The following is a 17,694-nucleotide window of genomic DNA, read 5'->3' on the forward strand; positions in this document are numbered from 1 at the left end:
AAACATCTCCAGCATCCTGCCTGACACATTCAAGGATCTCGGCTTCCTTAGAAGATGGAGACGGCTCATCCCCTTCTTGTAAACAGCCTTACTTCTGTTACTTGTGTTCTCAGCGCCCGGTTCCAGTGGATTTCACTGAGTGACATCGAAAATATTTCAGTCACTTTTTCGGCTGAGATGAGACACTACTTCATCCCCAAGGATCAACAACTGATATATCGGTGTTTCAATGGAAATATCTGGTCAATCCTTAAATATCCGGACAGAGGTGTGTTGTGTTTGAGAATTCCCGGACACAAATTGCTGTTTCTTTCCTGTAGAAAGATTTACAGAAGACATCAATGGATGAAGGACTGAATTTCGGGGACGGCATGGTCGTGTACTTTGGTAGAAGAAATAAAAGGGCAGACTGTTTTGTAACTGGAAAAAATATTTAAAAACATTAAAAATTAAAGGGCCTTCTGAATCCTCGTGTAGGATTCCCTGAAGGACAATTTGCAGGTTGAGTCGATGTTGAGGAAGTTCTCTGTGATGTTGGCATTCACTTCGAGAGGAAAAGCAAGGATGCATTGGTGAGACTTTAAAAAGACGCCTCACTTGGAGTATTGTGAGCAGTTTCCGGCCCCATATCTAAGAAAAGATGTGCTGACCTCGGAAGGGGCTCAAATGAGCCACAGGAATTTGAACAGGACCCCACTAAGTCTGTTGACGGGACATTAACCGTCTAGATTTCAACGTCCTCTCTCCAATTCCAGCCTCACCCCTTCCGAACGTTGGACTCTCCACTCCCACCGCACTGATCCTAACCTCACCATCAAACCAGCAGATAGGGGAGGTGCTGTAGTTGTCTGTCGGACTGACCCCTACCTTGCTGAGGCCTATCGCCGACTCTCAGACACCTCCTCTTACTGACCCCTCGAACAGGACCCCAGTAAGGATCACCAGGACATCGTCTCCCACACCATCACCAACCTTTTTGACTCTGGGGATCTCCCAGCACCACCACCAACCTCATACAGTAGCTGAGCCTACTGGGCCTGAACACCTCCCTCTGCAACTGGATCCTAGACTTCCTGACTGGGAGACCTCAGTCAGTCCGCATCGGGAACAGCATCTCCAACATCATCACACTGAGCACGGGGGCTCCCCAGGGTTGCGTGTTCAGTCCACTGCTGTTCACTCTGCTGACCCACGACTGTGCTGCAACACACAGCTCGAACCACATCATCAAGTTCGCCGATGACACAACCTTGGTGGGTCTCATCAGCAAGAACGACAAGTCAGCTTACAGAGAGGAAGTGCAGCAGCTAACGGACTGGTGCAGAGCCAACAACTTGTCTCTGAATGTGAACAAAAACAAAAGAGATGGTTGTTGACTTCAGGAGGGCACAGAGCGATCACTCCCCGCTGAACATCGACGGCTCCTCGGTAGAGATCGTTAAGAGCACCAAATTTCTTGGTGTTCACCTGACGGAGAATCTCACCGGATCCCTCAACACCAGCTCCATAGCAAAGAAAGCCCAGCAGCGTCTCTACTTTCTGCGGATGCTGAGGAAAGTCCATCTCCTACCCCTCCCCCCCATTTTCATCACATTCTACAGGGGTTGTATTGAGAGCATCCTGAGCAGTTGCATCACTGCCTAGTTCGGAAATTGCACCATCTCGGATCGCAAGACCCTGCAACGGATAGTGAGGTCAGCTGAGAAGATCATCGGGGTCTCTCTTCCCGCCATTACAGACATTCAGACTACACGCTGCATCCGCAAAGGAAACAGCATTATGAAGGGCCCCACCCACCCCTCATGCAAACTCTTCTCCCTCCTGCCGTCTGGGAAAAGGCACCAAAGCTTTCGGGCTCTCACGACCAGACTATGTAACTGTTTCTTCCCCCAGCTATCAGACTCCTCAATAGCCAGAGCCTGGACTGACACCTTGCCCTACTGTCCTGTTTATTATTTATTGTAATGCCTGCACTGTTTTTGTGCACTTTATACAGTCCTGGGTAGGTCTGTAGTCTAGTGTAGTAGTTTCTTTTTTCTATCTGTCTTGTTTTTTTTACATAGTTCAGTCCAGTCTTTGTGACATGACACAGTAACACCATGGTCCTGAAAAACGTCGTCTCATTTTTACTATGTACTGTACACAGCAGTTATGATTGAAATGACAATAAAAGTGACTTGGCTTGACTTGACAATACTTCCCGGACCCCGAAGCTCCTGTTTCTGCCTCCTCCGCAAAATCCTAAACCCCGTGTCCAGGTAGACCCATTGTTCCAGCTTGTTCCTCCCCAATGAACACATAGCATACCCCGACTCTGTCTTATCCCCAATCCCCCACGGTTCAGTCTCTCCCGACCTACAGCGGCATGCAAAAGTTTGGGCACCCCGCTCAAAAATTCTGTTACTATGAATAGCTAAGCGAGTAAAATATGACCTGATTTCCACTTTCCATTCCCATTCTGATATGTCAATCCATGGTCTCCTCCACTGTCATAATCACGCCACACTTACACTGGAGAACCAACGCCTTATATCCCGTTTGGACAGACTGCAACCTGGTGGCATGAACGGCGATTTCTCAAAGTTCCGGTGATGTCCCTCATTCACCATTTCCCATTCCCTTTTTCCACTCTCATGTTACCTCCTTGCCTCCCTCTGGTGTTCCACTCCCGATTTTTCTCTCAATGCCTTCACCAATCAACTTCCCACCTCATCCCCCCTCCCGATTTCACCAATCACGCTGTTTCACTCCCCGCTCCTCCGACCTTTTGGATCTAATCTGAGATTTTTTTAAATCTCCAGTCCTGCCGAAGGGTTTCGACCCGAAAGGTCGACTGTTCTTTTTCTCCATAGATGCTGCCTGGCCTGCTGAGTTCCTCCGGCATTTTGTGTGTGTTGCTCACAAAAATGATTCCGGGGATGAAAGTCCTGTCATATGAGAAGCATTCGATGATTCTGGGCCTCTCTCACTGGAATTCAGAAGAATGAGGCGGACCTCATTGAAAACCCATCAGGTGTTGAAATGTCTCGATGGAATCGATGTGGAGAGGATGTTTCCTGTGGGGACCCAGAGGCTCAGAATAGAGCGACGTCCTTTTAGAGTGGAGATGAGGAGGAAATTCTTTACCAAGAGAGTCGCGAAACTGTGGGATTTGTGGCCTCTGGACTGACCATAAACGTCAGCCTGTGACGTAGCACAATGTCAATCTCTCATTGGTGTTACTCCCTGTTGCCGCTGTGCTGCGCGTGTGCGCGGTTGCACAGTATCTGAAACACTCCCACGCAGATCGCAGTCGGTGCGGCACTGATGGAATTTCCTTTCATTGGAAGTGCCGTGCAGTGTTCAGGCCATGCAGAAAGATTCCTGCCCAGATCAGTGGCCATGTTCCACAGCGCCACAAAGAGCTCGTGATGTTACATGGCTAATCCGGGAGACTTCCCAATTACTCTGACCCACCCACTCCAGCTGACTGACGGTGGTGAACCCATCGATGTCCAAGATCTTGTCTCTCTGCTGCCATCACATGGACGGTACAAGAACCTCAGGACTCGCACCACCAGGTTCAGGGACAGCGGCTGCCTTCCCCAGGGACAGATCCCTTCCCCAATGATCAGGATCGTGAACAACAGAGGATAATTACACTGCCTTGTCCATCCATTGAGATGCTCCCACAACCAATGATCGCACTTTAGCGAATTTACATCTTGTTATTTCATCTCCCGTTATTTATCGGAATTTATTTATATTTGCATTTGCACAGTTTGTTGTCTTCTGGTTGATATTTCACTGATGTCACCATTCTATGGATTTTCTGAGTATTCCGCAGGTAAATGAATCTCGGGGTTGTAGGATGTGCTTTGATAATAACATTTACTTTGCACTTTGAGTTTCAGGGAGTCTCCCCTGATTCTGGGAACAAATGGAGACTGACATCTCCGGCTCTCGACAGCGTCATCAACACAATCAGCCAATCAGTGAACACCGCTGAGAGCAGCATGTTTTCATTGGCGGAGGAGTGTAGATGGGCGGGACGCTGAGCACTGGAAGACACAAGTTCTCATTGGTGGATGAGTGTAGGTGGGCGGGAGGCTGAGCGCTGGGAGCAGCATGTTCTCATTGGCGGAGGAGTGTAGGTGGGCGGGAGCTGAGCTCGGAGCAACATGTTCGCATTGGCGAAGGAGTGTAGGTGGGCGGGTCGCTGGGAGACGCATGTTCTCATTGGCGGGTGAGTGTAGGTGGGCGGGACGCTGAGCTCTCGGAGCGGGCCGAACATGGATCCGTGGAGAGGCGGCAGATCGCGAGTTGTATCTCGAGTAAAGGCTGCAACACCGGCCGGGGGTTTGAATCCTTCCGATAGCAGAGGTGAAGAGACTATGAGATGTTTCAGCTACACGGAGGGCACACGCCCTTTCCCCGCCGTGGATCAGGGCCTACTGTCTGGAGCTGTCTCCCAGACGGGAGCTGCCCCGCAGCGGCTGCCGATGGATCTCCGGAGCAATCCGAACGGCTGACGGACAAAGGAGAACAAAGCGCAAAGGTAAACCCGTGCTTTAGAAGATAAGAAACAGGAGTAGGCGTGGCCATTCGGTCCTTTACGCTTGTTCAGTCCTTTCCTGCGATTACGCCCGATCTTTGACATCAGCTCCACTTTCCTGCAACGTTCCCATAATCGCTGGGCCCCGAAATTTTTCTTTAAATTCCTAAACCTAGTGGAGAAAATTCCAAAGTTTCGCCACACTGTGGTTGAGAAAAACTCCCCTCATCCTGATGAGCTGGCCTCGGATTTTGAGTCTGTGACCCCCGGTCCCACACCCCAGTCAGGGGAAACATCATTCCTGCCCCGACCCTGTCAGTACCCTGTGAGACGGTGTCTGTCTCAGTCTGACCACCTCTTATTTCTCTCATTTTGAGACAGGCCCAGTCAGTGTAATCTCTCTGAGGACACCAGCACAACCCCAGAATCAATCTGGGAAACCTCTTCATTCCTTTTATCCCACAGACTGACTCTGAGAGGGGAGCAGACCTGTGTACTATCTCACCAGGACCCCGGATAACTTCAGAGGAGTTCGTCATTCTTGTATTAGACACCGTAGGACCATTTTGCCGATCACGCCTGCTCCGTCATTTCATCATGGCTGATCCATTTTACCCCTCTTTCGCAGTCTCCTGCCTCACCCCCTCCACACCGCCCCGTATCCCTTCATGCCCTGACTGATCAAGGGTCTTATCAACCTCTGTCTTAAATATACATAATGACTTGGCCTCGGTAGCAGCCTGGGGCAACAATTTCCACAGATTCAGTCCTCTCTGCCACAGAAATTCCTCCTCATTTCGGTTCCAAAAGGAGAACCCTCTATTCCGAGGCTACATTCTCTGGTCTTAGACCCGCCCACCAGAGAAAACATCATCTCCACATCCACTCTGTCAGGGTCTTTCAACATTCAATTAGGTTACCCGTCAGTCTTCTGAATTCCAGTGAAAACTGGCCCAGAGCCATCAGACGCTCTTCACATTACAAGCCGTTTAATCCTGGAATCATTTTCATGAACCATAGAACCCTTTCCAGTTTCAGCACATCTTTCCAGGATAAGGGCCCAACACTGCTTCAGTACTCCAGGTGAGGCCTCACCAATGCTTTATAAAGACTCAGCATTACATCTGTGTCTTTATATTCTCATCCTCTTCTAATGAATAGTGAGATCACATTTGCTTTCCCCACTCCTGCAAATTCACCCTGCACACGGAATCCCACTTCCCTTTGCATCTCAGTTTCTGCATTTTTCTCCATTTAGAAAATAACTAACCCTTTTATTTCTGAGACCAAAGAGCATGAGCGTACATTTCCCGACAGTGTGTTCCATCTGCCACTTCATTGCTCAGTCTCCGAAGCTGTCTAAGTCCTTCTGTAGTCCCTCAAACCCCGAGTCCAATCCTCTGTATATGAAATAATGTTTGATGAGTAAATCTGACTTGCTGTGAGAATTACCTCTTTTAAGACTTTTGAAAACCGAAGGGAATCTGAACAAATGACAACTTTACATGGACAGATTCCCTGCACCCACTGTAAGCACGAAATGATGGTGACCAGTTCCTGATAAATGGATGGTAGGTCGTTTCTTTATCATTACCTATCATTCACGCATAACACAGCAACACCAACATTCCCAGTTCAATTATATTTTCATCCTTCTGTAAAAATGGTTAAGCTAGGTCAATAACTTCCTTAATATATAGCAAACCAACACATATTCCCAGTGTGATAAAAACCCAGGCACCCAAAACTAAAAACACTCTTCTTGTGAAGTTCCCAACAGTCCTCCAACACACCTTGAACAGATTAATCATTTCTTTCCCCTTATATTAAACCAGTATGTTAACATTAAATTGAAACTCCACAATTTCAACCAGTAAAGCCGAAACAGGGGACGACCTGACTGCACCACAACACAATCTCAAAGCCTGTGCTTGTATCACACCCAAACATAATAAAGTTGAAGATGAAGCTGATCTATAAACCACAACCATAATCAAGATCAATGAAATTGGTTAACAAATATTTTCATGTAACACCCCAGAATACTCACAGGGATAACTGAGAATATTTAATGTTTCTTGATATTCATCAACTATTTTCTGCTCATCTAAATGGAAAGAACCTACTCGCATTTACTGTCTATACCCCACATAATTTTGTAAACCTCTATCAAATCTCCCCTCATTCTTCTACGCTTCAAGGAATAAAGTCCTAACCTGTTCAATCTTTCCCTGTAACTCAACTCCTGAAGACCTGGCAACATCCTAGTAAATCTCTGCACTCTTTCAATCTCTCCAACCTCTCCATGGATACCTCATGTCTGAACCTTCTGAACTAACCTCCCATGTGGGACCTTGTCAAAGACCTTACTAACGTTCATGTAGACAACATCCAGAGCCTTTCCTTCATCTACTTTCTTGATCACCTCCTCGAAAAACTCTACAACATTCATTAAACACGATCTACCATGCACAAAGTCATACTGACTATCCTTAATCAGCCCTTGGCTGTCCAAATACTTGTAAATCCGATCTCTCTGAACATCTTACAATAATTTACATACTACTGATGTCAGGCTCACTGGCCTGTAATTACCTGGTTTACTATTGGAGCCTTTTTTAAACAATGGAATAACAAGAGCTACCCTCCAATCCTCCGGCACTGCACCCGTGGCTGAGGATATTTTAAATATTTCTGTCAGGGCCCCTGCAATTTCTACTCCAGTCTCTCTCAAGGTCCGATGAAATATCAAGTCAGGCCCGGGGGATTTATCTACCTTTATGCGCTGTAAGGCAGCAAGCACCTCCTCCTCTTTAATCTACAAATGTTCCATGACACTACTGCTTGTTTCCCTTCCTTCCACATACACTATGCCAGTTTCCTGAGTAAATACTGATGCAAAAAAACTGTTTTAAGATCTCCCCCATCTCGTAAGGCTCCACACACAGACGACCACTCTGATCTTCTCGGGGACCAATTTTGTCCCTTACTATCCTTTTACTCTTAATATACTTGTAGAAACCCTTCAGGTTTTCCTTCACATTATCTGCCAAAGCCACCTCATGTCTGTTTTTTTCTTCCTGATTTCCTTCTTTAGTATTTTCTTACGCTTTCTATACTCTTTAAGTAACTCATTTGCTCTTTGTTGCCTCTACCTGCTATACACTTCTCTCTTTTTCTTAACCAGATCGCCAATATCGGTTGAAAACCAAGGTTCCCTATGCCTGCTAACTTTGTCTTTAATCCTGGCAGGAAAATGCAAACTCTGCACCCTCAAAATTTCACATTTGGAGGCCTTCCACTTACTGAACACATCCTTGTCAGGAAAAAAAAACTTACCCCAATCCACTCTTCCTAGATCTTTTTTCATTTCCACAAAATTAACCCTTCTGCTATTTACAACCTCAACTCAAGGACCAGACCTATCCTTATCCATAATTAACTTGAAACTGATCACATTATGGTCACTTGATCCAAAATGTTCGCCTACACATACTTCTGTCACCTGACCTGTCTGGTTTCCTAATAGGAGATCAAGTATTGCATCCTCTCTCGTAGTTACCTCTATATATTGATTTAGAAATCTTTCCTGAAAACATTTCACAAACTCCAAGCCATCTCGCCCTATTACAGTTTGGGAGTCCCAGTCAATATGTGGAAAGTTAAAATCCCCTACTATTACAACTTCCTGTTTCTTACATCGGTCTACTAACTTTATACAGATTTGCTCCTCCAATTCTCTCTGACTATTGAGCGGTCTATAATACACCCCTATTAGTGTGGTCACACCTTTCCCGTTCCTCAGCTCCACTCATATGGCCTTTGTAGACAAGCCCTCCGGGCTGTCCTGTCTACGCACAGCTGTGATATTTTCCCTGACTAATAATGCCACTCCTCCCCCTTTCATCCCTCCCCCTCTATCACGTCTGAAACAACGAATATTTCTATCATGTATAAACCTCAGGTGGGAGGTTATCTTTTTGTATTAATGTATTAAAAATAAATTATAAGTTCTACCAATGAGAATTACAAATTCTCTTACTAAAGGATTCATATTCAAAATAGTATCCAACAAATCAGATTCTTGCAAAAATGGAAACTTAGATAATTATTTTTGTAAAAAAGTCTAACCTGAAGATGTTGCAGTAAGTGTGTATGAGAGAATATTTGCTAATCAGAAAATAAATGATAATAAAAATAAATAAATCTGCAAAAAACACAGATCCCCTTAATCACTAAAGAATAAAAAGTTTGGGAGAGAGAAATTAATATGACCTTTGTTAATGAAGATGGTCAATTCTTCTTTAATATGTGCCAATCAGTGTTTAATTCAATTTAAAATTGTTCACTGTTACTATTTAACAAAGGAGAGACTATCCAAAATATTTCCTAACATAGACAATTATTGCGATAGGTGTAAAACTGAAGTAGCCACTTTTTCACATATGTTCTGGTCATGTTCTTCATCAAAATCTTTAGTTTCTATAATTTCTAAAGCTCTGAAAATTAATTTACAACCTAATGTACAAACCTTTGATTTCTGTCTATACATGCAGTCCTCGCATGACCTTTGTCCTCCTCCACCTGACTATCTGCTCTAACACTCTGCAAATCTTTTTTACCAACCTCCCCCCCCCCCCCCCCCCCCCCGGAGCAGCACTGGCAAATCTACCAGCAAGGATGTTAGTCCCCCTCCAGTTCAGGGGCAAATCATCCCGTCGGAACAGGCCCCACCTTCCCGGGAACAAAGCCCAATTATCCAGATACATGAGACCCTCCCTCCTGCACTATCTCCTTAGCCACGTATTTAGCTGCACTCTCCGCACATTTATATTTACAGGGACTTTACTCCTGACGCCGGTCCCGGGACCCGACCCGTTTACAGACCCGGAGCGGATCCGGAGCAGATTCTCAGCCACTGGTTGACATTCCCAGTCCGGAAGAAAGGATAAAGTTTCTCTGTGAATTTATTCCCAGTGAAGGTGTGGAGATGGGACTTGGTCTCCGCGTTGTAAAATGAAACTGTCCCGGACTCGTAACTGAGATAAACTCCCACCCTCCCGGGGATGGGACCGGCAGGGAGACGGGACTCGGGGGAGGGGAGATCACGGTACACGTCATAATCCCGATATAACACGTCATCAACCCGCCTGATGACCCAGAATCCGGTCTCCGGACTCAGATTGACCCGTCCCTTCCTCTCCCCAGACTCTGCGACGACTCCCAGACACCAGCTCCGATTCCCTGTCACCTCCACCTCCCAGTAATGTCTCCCCGATGTGAATCCCTCCGATCCCAGCACACAAGACCAGTTTGTGAATATCTTCCGGGTGTAAAGGACATTCCTCTGGGTCCAAGTCCATCTCACACTCTTCCGATCGTCAGACACCTCGAGCCGCGGATTCGCCGTTTCCACATCCAGGGTGACAGAGACTGGGGGGAGAAGCAGAGAATTAGAGAGTCCCCGGGGATCGGGGGGAGACTCGGACAGCGCGGCCCCTGGGATCGGGGGGGGGGGGGGGTGGAGACTCGGGCGGCGCGGCCCCGGGGATCGGGGTGGGGGGAGACTCGGGCAGGGCGGCCCCGGGGATTGGGGTGGGGGGTGACTCGGGCACCGCAGCCCCGGGGATCGGGGTGGGGGGAAGACTCGGTTAGGGCGGCCCCGGGGATCGGGGGGAGACGGGCGGCCGTGGCCCCGGGGATCGGGGGAGACTCGGGCAGCGCGGCCCCGGGGATCGGGGTGGGGGGGAGACTCGGGCACCGCGGCCCCGGGGATCGGGGTGGGGGGAGACTCGGGCACCGCAGCCCCGGGGATCGGGGTGGGGGGAGACTCGGGCAGCGCGGCCCCGGGGATCGGGGTGGGGGGAGACTCGGGCAGCGCGGCCCCGGGGATCGGGGTGGGGGGGGGGGACTCGGGGAGCGCAGCCCCGGGGATCGGGGTGGGGGGAGACTCGGGCAGCGCGGCCCCGGGGATCGGGGTGGGGGGAGACTCGGGCAGCGCGGCCCCGGGGATCGGGGTGGGGGGGGGGGGACTCGGGGAGCGCGGCCCCGGGGATCGGGGGGTTTTCCGCTGGACGGAGAGCAGAGAGACCCCTGGCCCTTGACTCCTGAGACAGGGGAAACATCCTCCCTCACTCCTGCCTGTTGACCCCTGAAAGAATTTTGTGTTTCCATGAGATCTCCTCTCATTCTCCGAAACTGGAACAGAGAATATAGAGCAGTACAGCACAGGAACAGGCCCGTCATACAATGTTCACATTCATTTGTGAGTGTGATGGTTTGAGACAGTAAAGGAGGTGATAATGGGAACCAGTAGGAGAGAGATGAATGGCAGATTGAACCAGGAGGGGGAGGGGTGGAAAGCCCGTGGGTGAACTGTGTGTGTAGACGTAATGAGAAGCTGGAGGGGGCAAAGATGGCAGATGAGGAATACTTTGTCCCCTTTCCCATAACCCCGTCCCCCGCAGCCCCTCATTAGTACAGGGGATGAACTTGCAGGGACCCTGAAGCAACACAGGTCCTGATGCAGTGTTTCAGTCTGAACCGTGGACTGTTTACTCTTTTCCATAGAAACTTCCCGGCCTGCTGTTCCCCCAACAATTTGTGTGTGTTACTTTAATTTTCAAATAGGTTACAGAAAGAAAAAAACCCTTCCCCCTCCCCACAACATCGCGATAGAAAAAAAAGAAAAAATAAAGAAAGAAAGAAAGAATGCCTGGATATCGGAAGATCCCCACATGCTCCATGGAGTTCATAATAGCTTTAATATGTATATTTATTTCTTTCCCCAGATAACCAATAATTTTATCTTCGGAGCACCTATATATTTATTCCTATTTTTTTGTAAATAAGGGCGCCAAATTTTCAGAAATATTTCATATTTATCTCTTAAATTATAAGGAATTTTTCCAAGTGGAATGCAGCAATAAATTCCATTCTTCCGACGATCTATAGTTAAGTATGAATCCGATTTCCAAGTAACTGCAATAGCCTTTTTGGCTACTACAAATGCAATTTTTATGAATTTTTATCCCTTCAATATCGCCTAGTAAAAAAAAATAATGGATTGTGTGGAAGTTGTATCCCAATAATTTGTTCCAGTAAAACTCTTAAATTTGTCCAAAAATGTTGAACTTTAGAACAAGACCAAGCAGAGTGTAAAAAATTACCAATTTCTTGATTACATCGAAAACATTGATCAGATAAATTTGAGTTTAATCTATTTATTTTTTGTGGTGTAATATATATTTGATGTAAAAAGTTATATTGTACTAATCTTAGTCGAACATTTATTGTATTTGTCATACTGTCAAGACATAATCTTGACCAACTTGTTTCATCAATTTTAATATTCAAATCAGTTTCCCATTTTTGTCTTGACTTATGAATTCCTTGTTTAATTGCCTGTTTTTGAATCAAATTATACATACCAGAAATATGTTCTTAAATTTTTCCTTTATGAAATAAAGTTACTATTTCATTAGGTTTCAGCAATAACATTGTTTGACCCAGTTTACCTCTTAAATAAGTCCTTAATTGGAAATAACAGAAAAGGGTGTTATTTGATATTTTATAATTATTCTTTAATTGGTCAAATGACATTAATATACCTCCTTCAAAACAGTCTCCTATATATCTAATCCCTTTGTGAAACCAGTTATATAAAAGATGATTATCCATTGTAAAAGAGATAAGTTTATTTTGAATTAAAGGTTTCTTTGCTAATAAAGATTTCTTTATCTCATCATCAACATTTATCTTATTCCATAAATCAATCAAATGTTTTAGTATAGGAGATTCTTTCTTTTCCCGTATCCATTTAGATTCCCATTTATATATAAAATCTTCTGGTATATTTTCTCCTATTTTGTCTAATTCTATTCTAATCCATGCTGGTTTATCTTCATCAAGAAAAGATGCAATAAATCTAAGTTGATTTGCTTTGTAATAATTCTTAAAATTTGGTAATTGTAACCCTCCTAGGTCAAATTTCCATGTCAATTTTTCCAACGATATTCTTGACATCTTACCTTTCCAAAGGAATTTCCTCACACATTTATTTAACTCTTGAAAAAATTTCTGTGATAATTGTATTGGTAATGTTTGGAATAAATATTGTAATCTAGGGAATATATTCATTTTTACAGCATTGACTCTACCTACTAATGTTATTGGTAACATTTATCAAGATCCTCTTGAATTTTTTTCAATAATGGCAAATAATTTAATTTATATAAATTCTTTATATCATTATCAACTCTTATACCAAAATACTTTATACCATTTATTGGCCATCTAAATAGAGTTATTAATCTACATTGACTATAATCTCCTTTCGTAAGTGGTAGAAATTCACTTTTATTCCAATTTAATTTGTATCCTGATATTTTCCCAAATTCTTCCAATCTAGAAGTAATGGGTTAGTTAGATAAATCAGAACATCATCAGCAAATAAGCTAATCTTATATTCCTCCAGATTAACTCTGAAACCCATAATATTTGAGTCAGTTCTAATTAATTCAGCTAATGGTTCTATCGCCAACACTAGTAAAGCAGGTGATAATGGACAACCTTGTCTAGTTGACCTTGTTAACTGAAATTATGTTGAAATTTGGCCATTTGTCACCACTTTAGCTTTGGGGTTAGTATTGAAGGTTTTAATCCATTTTATAAAAGATACTCCTAATCCATATTTTTCCAATACCTTAGATAAAAAATCCCATTCCAATCTATCAAATGCTTTTTCTGCATCCAAAGAAACTGCTACACTCATTTCTTCCCTCTTTTGTGCCAAATGAATTATGCTAAGTAACCGAGTTACATTGTCTGCCGATTGTCTATTTTTAATAAATCCTGTTTGGTCCATGTGTATTAATTTTGGTAAGTATTTACATAATCTGTTAGATAAAATCTTTGCCCTTCTTTGTGGTGGTGTGTTGGGGAGGAAGCATTAAGAAGAGGGACGCCTCTCGTCTTAATAAGCTGGTAAGGAAGTCGGGCTCTGTCGTGGGCAAAGTACTGGAGAGTTTAACATCGGTAGCTGAGCGAAGGGCGCTGAGTAGGCTACGGTCAATTATGGATAACTCTGAACATCCTCTACATAGCACCATCCAGAGACAGAGAAGCAGTTTCAGCGACAGGTTACTATCGATGCAATGCTCCTTAGACAGGATGAAGAGGTCAATACTCCCCAATGCCATTAGGCTTTACAATTCTACCGCCAGTACTTAAGAACTTTTTAAAAGCTATTATTAATGCTTTTTGAGATAGTGATTTAGATGCATATCATATTTTTTACTGAGTTAAGTATTGTATGTAATTAGTTTTGCTACAACAAGTGTATGGGACATTGGAAAAAAGTTGAATTTCCCCATGGGGATGAATAAAGTATCTATCTATCTATCTATCTATTATTTTATAATCCGTGTTCAACAAAGAAATAGGTCTATATGATGTTGGTTTTAAAAGATCTCTGTCTTTTTTTGGCACTACAATTAAAATAGCTGTCGAAAAAGATTCTGGAAGTTTATGTGTTCTTTCCGCTTGGTGTATTAGCTCCATAAAAGGAGGAATTAATAAATCTTTAAACCTTTTGCAAAATTCAGGCGGAAAACCATCTTCTCCTGGAGATTTATTACTCTGAAGTGATCCTAGAGCTTCTTCGACCTCTTTTAATGTAAAAGGCACATCTAATCCCTTCTGTTCTTCCAAATTCAATTTTGGGAGAGTTATTTGTGATAAAAACCTTTCTATCTCAACAATATCATTCTGTGATTCTGATTGATACAATTCAGAATAAAAAAATTTAAAAGTTTATAAAGGTTTATAAATAATTTTATTTACACTCGTTCTAATTGCATTTATCGTTTTGGAAGCCTGGTCTGTTTTTAACTGCCAAGCAAGAATCTTGTGTGATCTTTCACCTAGTTCATAATATCTCTGTTTAGTTCTCATAATTGCTTTTTTCTGTTCGGTATGTCTGAAGTGTATTATATTGTAGTTTCTTATTAACAAGTTGTCTTTGTTTTTCTTCTGTCATATATCTTTGAGATTCTTTTTCTAATTTTGTAATCTCTTTTTCCAATTGATCTATTTCTACCATATATTCCTTCTTAATTTTAGAAGTATAACTTATTATCTGGCCTCTCAAATATGCCTTCATCGCTTCCCATAATATAAATTTATCATTAACTGAATGTGAGTTTGTATCTAAAAAACTTGAATCTGTTTTTTTCATAAAATCACAAAAATCTTGACGTTTTAATAATATTGAATTAAATCTCCATCTGTAAATCGATTCCTCCTTATCCATCATTATCATTGTCATTATCAAGAGGGAATGATCTGACAATATTCTTGCTTTATATTCCATATTTTTCACTCTGTCTTGAATATTCGCTGATATTAAGAAAAAAACTATCCTTGAATAAGTTTTATGTCTATTTGAATAAAATGAATAATCTCTTTCTTTTGGGTTAATTCTTCTCCAGTTATCAATCAAATTTAAATCTTTCATCAATAATAAAGTTAATTTTGCTACTTTTGGTTTTGTAACAACCTTTGCTGACCTATCTAAAACTGGGTCTGGACAAAAGTTAAATTCTCCGCCTATTAATATTTTATCATGTGTGTCAGCCAAATTCAAAAAAGCCTCCTGTATAAATTTTACATCGTTTTCATTTGGTGCATAAATATTCATAAGAGTCCATAGTTCTGAAAAGATTTGACAATGTATAATTACATATCTTCCCGCAGAATCAATTAGTACATTTTGTATTTTAATTGGTAAAGTTTTGTTGACCAAAATTGCAACTCCCCTCGCTTTTGAAGTAAATGAAGCTGCTATAACATTTCCGACCCAATCTCTCTTTAATTTCTGATGTTCTATCTCTGTTAAATGTGCTTCTTGTATAAAAGCTATATCTATTTTCATTTTCTTAATGTATGTTAAAATTCTTTTTCTTTTCATCAGTCCATTAAGCCCATTAGCATTAAGACTTTAAAAAATCAGGAAATTAGTCATTATTTTTAATGTGGTTACTCCGGCCTATAATCATACATAATATTTCAACTCTCATAGTACCTTGGGGAATTATTTTAAAATTCTCCATGTTGCTATGTGTCTCCCCTCCGATCATCCAGGCAAAGAAAGAAAGATAAAAGAAAAATAAAACCCCTGGTAATTTTGTGAATAAAAAAAAACACAACATTACCCCCCTCCGTTGTGCGGGTCATGGCAAACGCCATGATTACACACGTGAATCCCATAGCGATCGATCCGAAGTTCCCCCAGCTCCCCCGTAACATGAAAAAAGTATATATAAGAAAAAATATCACTACTCTCGATTAATATTTCTCAAATTTTAACCTGTATCATATAATTAAAAGTATATTTAAATATTCTTCTGTCCTTAATGTCCATCAACTCACTTCAGTGTCCCTGTCTTCATCTTTAATCTGTTTCACTTTTAAATCTTTACTGTGACTAGCGAATATTTGGGAGTTCTTGTGCAAACTCCTCTGCACCCCGATGATCTGTAAAAATCTTCTTTTTCCGTCATCCAAAAAAATTATCAGTGTTGCTGGGTGGCGCAATAGAAATTTATAACCCTTTTCCCATAAAACATTTTTCGCTGGCTTAAATTTCTTCTTTCTCTTCAAAAGGTCATAACTTATATCAGGATAGAAAAGAACTGCTTTCCCTTCTATCATCAATGGCTCATTTTTCTTTCTGGCATATTGGGCAGCTGCCTTCAAGATCTTTTCTTTATCTTGATATCTTAAGCATTTTATCAAGATTGGTCGTGGGTTTTGATCTTAAAGCTCTGTGGACCCTTTCGATTTCAATCAACTGGGTTCCCTCTTCCATTTCCAAATTTTCCGGGATCCATTTTTCAAAACATTTTATTGGATCCTCTCCTTCTATCCCTTCTTTTAAGACCAACAATTTTAATATTATTTCCTCTACTAAAATTTTCAAGCACGTCTATTTTTTCCAACAGTCGTTTTCTTTCTGATGTCCAGGCAAGAGTATTATCCTCCATTTTCTTCACATTCTCAATAGTGTCTCCCGTTATTTCTTCCAGGTTTTTAACTTTCTTGTCCATTTTCTCCTGTTTTTTTCACCATTTTATCAAACATAGCCTTCATATTTTTAATATCTTCTTGTATTATTTTTAATATTTTAATTTCTTTTAATTCATGCATTATTTGCACCAAAGAAGGAACTCTTATGTGTCCAGAATATCTCCCACCTCCAATCTCTTCCTGTTGTTCTTCTTTTACATGTTCATCTTCATCTGTATGTTCCAGAGAATCCGAATCCACCACGGCTTCATTGTCACTTCCGCTTCCAATCGTAGCTGGGATTTGTAGTTCAATGTGCTAATGTTTGCACATGCCCTTTCCGGCGCGCACGCGTAGTTCCTGTTGTTCCTTCTTGGAGACGATTGATGCTGCGGGCGTTTTCTGTTCTGTGTCGCCGGATTGAGATGCACTTGAGTCCGAGGCTTCTTCATGGTGGCCGGCTCCTTGTACTATCTTCAAAGTAATAGTTTTCTTCTTTGTCTATTTAGGAGGCATATCTAAGGAAAATCCTGAGTAGTTTAGACGTAGTTTTTAGGAAATATTTACTAACTTTTCTTCACTTAAACATTAATTTATTAGTTTTTTTTACGGGAGAGCTGGATATCCGCGTCTCGATCCCACGTCATCACGTGACGTCCCCCCCCCCCACAAACAATTTGTGTTTGATACTCCGCTTTAAATATACTCAATTATTTGGCCTCCACAGTTGCCTGTGGCAAATTCACTATCCTGTGGATAAAGGAATTCCTCCTCATCTCTGTCCTAAATGGACATCCCTATAGTCGGAGGCTGTGCTTACCGTTCTCGACCCACCCACATCCTCCCAACATCAACTCTCTCCAGACAGGTGTCAGCGAGATCTGGTGAGACCCTTCATCAGGACCTGTGTAGCTTGGATTACCAGCATCTGCAGATTTTCTCCTGTTTGATTTTTAAAGCAGAAGTTAATAAGTAAACATCTTGATTAGTCAGATTCTCAAAAGTTATGGGGAGGAAGCGGGAGAATAGGGTTCAAAGGGATAATAAATCAGCCATTCTTCTAAACTCCGGTGAGTACAGGCCCAGAGCCATCA

The 17,694-nt window shown here is 42.7% G+C and overlaps 1 protein-coding gene across 1 annotated transcript in view; it reads right to left on the minus strand.

Moving 5' to 3' along the window:
- Positions 1-9,349: 9,349 nt before the first annotated feature.
- LOC140716725 (nuclear factor 7, ovary-like) overlaps positions 9,350-17,694 on the minus strand; it is a 66,350-nt gene continuing 58,005 nt past the window's right edge. The window contains exon 5 of the mRNA XM_073029536.1: positions 9,350-9,967. Coding sequence (XP_072885637.1) covers positions 9,414-9,967 — 554 coding nt within the window. The 3' untranslated portion in view covers positions 9,350-9,413. The remainder of the gene's footprint in view (positions 9,968-17,694) is intronic.

The sequence above is a fragment of the Hemitrygon akajei genome, chromosome 26, assembly GCF_048418815.1.
Source record: "Hemitrygon akajei chromosome 26, sHemAka1.3, whole genome shotgun sequence".
Lineage (NCBI taxonomy): Eukaryota > Metazoa > Chordata > Chondrichthyes > Myliobatiformes > Dasyatidae > Hemitrygon > Hemitrygon akajei.